Source organism: Malania oleifera, chromosome 6 (assembly GCF_029873635.1).
Source record: "Malania oleifera isolate guangnan ecotype guangnan chromosome 6, ASM2987363v1, whole genome shotgun sequence".
Taxonomy (NCBI): domain Eukaryota; kingdom Viridiplantae; phylum Streptophyta; class Magnoliopsida; order Santalales; family Ximeniaceae; genus Malania; species Malania oleifera.
The window spans coordinates 47,152,552-47,158,517 of record NC_080422.1 but is presented as its reverse complement, the minus strand read 5'-3'; the positions used below and the strand labels follow the sequence as shown (position 1 = coordinate 47,158,517).

The following is a 5,966-nucleotide window of genomic DNA, read 5'->3' as shown; positions in this document are numbered from 1 at the left end:
CACCTTAAGGTGCTTGATTGTGTCCCCTGAATTGATTAGGTGTGGGTGCATCACTAGGAGGTGCATGACAGTCTTGTGCCATGTGGCTAGGTCTACTACATCGATAACAAACAACCGCTCTAACCCAAAATTCACCCCAATGCCTCTAATAACACCCGAGACAAGGAGGGTGTGATGGATTCCCCTAAGGAGCTCGATGTCCAACTTCCTGTCACTGGCCCGCATTGTTGCTAGTTTTCCTCCACGGACCTTTGTTGGCACCAGCTTGAAAACCAGGAGGCATAGGACTCTTTCTCTGGTTCTGCAACCATGCGCTTCTTTGCCAGCTCGTCGCTACTACGGTGGCTTTATCCACTAGCTCTGAGAAATTTTGCACTTGTAAGACTGTCACTTGCTCGTAAATCTCCTGTCTCAGACCCTTCTTGAACCTTTGCGCCTTTTTAGACTCATCTGGAATCATATATGGGGTGAAGCGAGACAACTCGACAAACTTTGCTGCATACTACTGTACAATCAAGTGCCCTTGGGCCAGGTTCAGAAACTCCTCTACCTTAGCATCTCTAGTGGAGGTGAGGAAGTACCGGTTGAAAAATATTTCAATAAAATGGCTCCATGTCAGGACTATTGATACTGGCCTCTTCTCCTCAAGCAGCTTCATAGCTAACCACCACGGCTCGGCCTCTCCCGTCATCTTAAATATGGCGTAGAGGACTTTCTGCTCATCAGTGCAGTGCAACACTGCCAGTTTCTTCTCCATCTCGTATACCCAATTCTCTATAGTGCTTAGGTCAGATCCTCTAGAGAAAGCTAGGGGATTCATCTAGGTAAACTGCTCTATGGTGCAGTCTTGATCAGCAGGTGGGCAAGCCTGTCCCCTAGAGTTCCATGCAATCTTTGCCATGACTTGCTGAGCCACACTACGCAGCACTGAATCTGAGTGACTACCACCCATGCTGGAAGCCCCCACGTTACTACTACCTCCAGCATTCAAGTTCTTATTCCCAGGGTCCATCCTATAAATAGGATAGAGAATAATTTCTTAGAATCCTATTATTGGAATGCAACTGGTACCGTCAATTAACTAGAAAACTATAAAATGCATTTTATCCTCATACTAAAATGCTTAGGCTCTCCCTTTATGGACTTCTCTCGCATCACTAAACTCATTTAATCCTCAAGTTCCAAATCCAAGGCTCAACCTCATAGCTCAAAAATGAAACAATTGATGGTTTGCCATGATTTTTCTACGATCGTCGCCTAAGGAAAATCACAGAGGATCATCAAGCGATTTCTACCTCCGGGCTACAAGACAAAAACCAAAATTCCAATTTACCTAGGGTACTCTACTTCGCTATGCATCCTATACCTGACCCACTTTACAACACCTATACTATCCATTCTTACTTTTATCACCACTCATTCCTATACTTTGGTAGTATTATCCTTTAAAGTCTACAAAACCTAGCAACCTAGGCTTTGGTACCACAACTATCATGACCCCATTTTTTCCCCATAATTATCACAATATTACATATAATCACAATATTCTAGAATATTACATCACCATTGAACATCCAACGAAGCAAAAATAAACCTTCCATACATTATACATACCAGACTACTACCTCATAACCATTACATTTACCATACCCAAAATCCATATTACAACCCATAAAACCCAAAATATCTATATAAACAAACCAGGGTCCCACCAATACTCACCCTCAGCGAGATCGCCTAAGTCCCGCTCAGGAGCTGTAATGACCTGAAATTTTATAACATTTTTTTAATATACTAGAAAATAATATACTCTGATACCCCTGATAATGTCTGTTATAACATCTCAAGCCCCAAGTGTGCATTGAGGAAATTCCTATTCATAGAATAACAAACCTAAGCAGCGGAAAACATAAAGTCATACATCCATATATACAATACCAGAATCCATTATTATCCCAAAACATACATACATAGTTATAAATCGTCCCAGCATCTTCTACCCAAACACTTCTGAATACTACTCAAAAATACGATTCTCCTGATAACACTTACCCTACAGACAGGGTAGTGTAAACAACCTCTCTACCTGTGAGCCTGATCTGCTCGTCAAGTCGATTCACCTAAAAAATGTAAATTTATTGGGATGAGACAACACTCAATAAGAAGAAATATGCTATTACTAGTGTGTGACAGCTGAGTTTACATAAATAATTTACTGATAAATAACTGAAATGAGATATCATGTAAATACTGTGTAACTCATACCTACATGGCTTAAAATAAAACTGTATTATTTGAGTTTTCTATTTAGTCATACTGCTAGTATTATAATATATTTGCTAATATTCTGTAAATGTGTATATAAATAAATAACTGAGAGGGTTGTGCTGCCCGTAGGCTGGACTTAACTCTAGTTGGCCTACTAGGAAAAGTCACCTGAATACTTTACCAATCCTCAGTCTCGCCTTTACTGCAATCTCTCCAAAGCCTAGTACTAGTATCTACCTCGTCAAACCGGCCTCCTCTACCTAAAAACCCGGGGATCCTATAATCTCTCTATAGGCACGGTTGACGGAATCCACACACTATCTGAGATATGTGGTTGCACTCTGATATGAAATAGCAATGGTATCATGCTCTACTGGCTGAATCTATCTGAAATAATTAATCTAACTAAAATAACTCATCAGGGATCTGCTACTGTATAATACTAATATATATAATTATCTTGCTATTTAATCATGATTCCAAAATAACCATAACACTATAAATCTGATCTGACATACTATAATATCATACTGAAATAATTGTAATATCTGACTGAATAATTCTATAATATTTGAGTGTTATGGTTTTGGCAAATCATGGAATTTTGTAAATACTGTAAAAAAATATGTCTGTATAATATTTGTAAAATATCTCTCTGATAAATATCAGTCTGTAAAATATATCTGTCTATATATACATTGTAATTCATAATTTTGTAAAATCTAGTAAAACATGTTTCTATGAAAGAACATTGTAAATCATGATATTATGAAAAACTGTATAAATCTTGAACTGATCTAATATTAACTCATGCCACATAATTAAATAAACAAAAACCCCTATAATAAAATTTGTATTTTCTAATAAGAAAAATAATTTATGCCCTGTAGAATTCACCCCGAAACACATATATACTACTGATTCCTAATATAACATATTTCCCTTACCTTGACTAACTGAACTCGTCTACTGGTTCTAACTCACGCCCACGATGTTCATAATTCCATATTCCTAAAAGTATACACATATATATTTTCCTGTCAAATGACTGAATACTTAGAATAATTTTTGTACTTATATTTCTAGAATTATAAACCATTCATTATCTTACCTGGTTTCCTGAGAACACCCTCTAGGTTCCCTAACCCGCCTGCAGTAAAAGCGCCAACACCCTAAATTCATAATACGTACATAAATCATCCCAAACACTAGTATGACAACATCTACTACTAAATTTGGGTTTAGAAAAACCTACAAACCAATTAACCCTTAAATAATCTACTTACCTTGATTTTGGGATCGTTCCCAAACTTCTCAAATCAACGTTCTGCTTCGGCTAGGTTGTAGAGAATCTCCCCAAGATCATCATGGTAGCTTTTGATCGTTGAACTAGGGAGAATGGGAGTTGGATTTCTAAAGAGAAGGCAGAGGGACTGAAGTTTAGAGAGAGAGAGAGAGAGAAGAGCAACTGAATTTTTTCATAAAAATATGATTTTTGTACTTATATAGATGACTGGCCACGTGGCCTTGTCGATGAGACACGTTGACTCATTGATGAGACACGTTGACTCATTGATGAGATATGTTGACTCATCGACGAGGCGAGGAAGGCAGTTTGTCGAAGAAAGTAAAGAACTAGTTGACGAATCAATGGGTCTAAAATACACCCTCTCGGTATCTCTTTGTCGACGAGATATCGAGACTCGTCAATGACCCGTATTAGGAAGTTCATTGACAAATCCAGGGCATACGTCAGTGAGCCTTGCTTTATCTCCTCTAAATTTTCCTTTTCCTCTTCTATTTAATTACTATTATTTTGCGAGTCTTTACATTCTCCCCTCCTTATAAAATTTCATCCTTGAAATTTGCTATCGGTGTTATACACTGTCCTTAAAGGAAAATTGGCTACTTATTTTATTATTTACTCTCACTTTTGGAGGAGGAATACCGTGGTTACATTCAAGGTTCTTGGAGACTACAATTATATATAGAAAAGAAAATTCTCCCAAAACCAAAATACTAATTATCCTATATTCTACAATACAACTTATATATCAACTATTCTATTCAATATCAAAATAAAACTTACTCTATCTGAACTGTTGTTGTTTCTTCCCTGACTATTACTGATCCCTACTAAACAAATATGGGTATTTTTGTCATATCTCCTCCTATGGCTCCCACAAAGCCTCCTCTACCACATGATTTTTCCACAAAACTTTTACTAATGGAATTATCTTGATGCGCAATACCTATTCTTTCCTATGTAAGATCTGCACTTGCGTCTCTTCATTTGTTAGTGAATTTCTGAGCTCTAACACCTCATAACTAATTACATGGAAGGGGTCTGGGACGTATTTCCTAAACATGGAAACATGAAATACGTCGTGTATTCTTAATAAAGCTGGTGGTAAAGCTAGCCTGTAGGCTATTGGACTCACTCTCTCTAATATCTCGAATGAGCCAATGAACCTAGGGCTCAGCTTACCATTCCTTCCAAATCTCATAGCTCCCTTTAATGGTGCTACTTTCAAAAATACTTGATCTTAAACATCAAATTCCAATTTTTGGCGGTGCATATCAGCATAACTTTTTTGTCGACTTTGAGCTGCACTAATTCTATCTTTAATTAGTTGAACTTTATTATACGCCTGCTGCCCCAACTCTGGTCCTAGAACTCGCTTCTCACCCATTTTATCCTAGTACAATGGTGAACGACACCTCCTACCATACAATGCCTCGTAAGGTGCCTTGCCGACGCTGGCCTGATAGCTGTTATTATAGGAAAACTCAACCAGTGACATATACTAGGTCCAACTACCTCCAAAATTCAACATGCATGCTCGCAGCATATCCTCCAATATCTAGATTGTTCTCTCTATCTGACCATCATTCTGAGGATGATATGCCATGCTGAATGATAACTGAGACCTCAAAGCCTCCTGTATGCTCCTCCAAAACTATGATGTAAAACGTGGCTCATGGTCTGAAATAATGGATATTAGCACTCCATAGGGTTGAACTATCTCCTGAGTGTAGATCTCTGCCAGTTTATACATAGGATAGCTAACTTTAATAGGTATAAAGTGGTCTATTTTTATCAATCGGTCAACAATCACCCAGATAGCATTCTGACCATGCAGTGTTGGCGATAACCAAGTAACGAAATCCATGGATATGTGATCCCACTTCCACTCAGGGATGTGGTGTGGCTACAAATGTCCTACTGACCTCTGGTGCTTAGCTTTTATTTACTGGCACGTCAAACATTGCTGCATGAATTCAACTATCTCCCTCTACATTTTGCTCCCCCAAAAAATCTCTCGAAGATCCTGATATATTTTAGTGCTACCAAGATGAACTGTGTACAGGAATTTGTAAGACTCCTCCAATATAGTCCTCCTGATCTCAGCATCCTTAGGAACGCATAGTCTAGCATGGAACCTCAGAGCTCCATCCTCTAAAATATTGAATTCCTCTTCTTGTTCATTCAGCACTTTCTTTACTAACTATGCTAACTCTGCGTCATTCTTCTGTGTAGCTTTAATTCTCTTCTGCAAGGTAGGTTGTACCACCAAGTTGGTAATGAATGCCTGGTGATCACCCTCTATTAGCTCCATGCCTATCCTCTCCAAATCCATCTGGATAGGGCGCTAAATCTCCACTATTGTCACCGTTGCTCCTATAATTTTTCTAGT

At 38.3% G+C, this 5,966-nt stretch overlaps 1 protein-coding gene across 1 annotated transcript; it reads right to left on the bottom strand.

The window, feature by feature from the left end:
• Positions 1-211: 211 nt before the first annotated feature.
• Positions 212-757, bottom strand: LOC131158586 (uncharacterized). Its single transcript, XM_058113454.1, has 2 exons — positions 551-757; positions 212-502 (listed from the first exon to the last, which is right to left on the bottom strand). The coding sequence occupies exons 1-2, from the start codon at positions 755-757 to the stop codon at positions 212-214; spliced, it is 498 nt and encodes a 165-aa protein (XP_057969437.1).
• Positions 758-5,966: the final 5,209 nt, after the last annotated feature.

Bases quoted from the DNA above. Each gene is read 5' to 3' on its own strand.
- LOC131158586 (XM_058113454.1), bottom strand. From the start codon at position 757: ATGGAGAAGAAACTGGCAGTGTTGCACTGCACTGATGAGCAGAAAGTC. The intron at 503-550 runs GTAGAGGAGTTT...ATTGTACAGTAG, and splicing joins CCTCCACTAGAGATGCTAAG to TATGCAGCAAAGTTTGTCGA.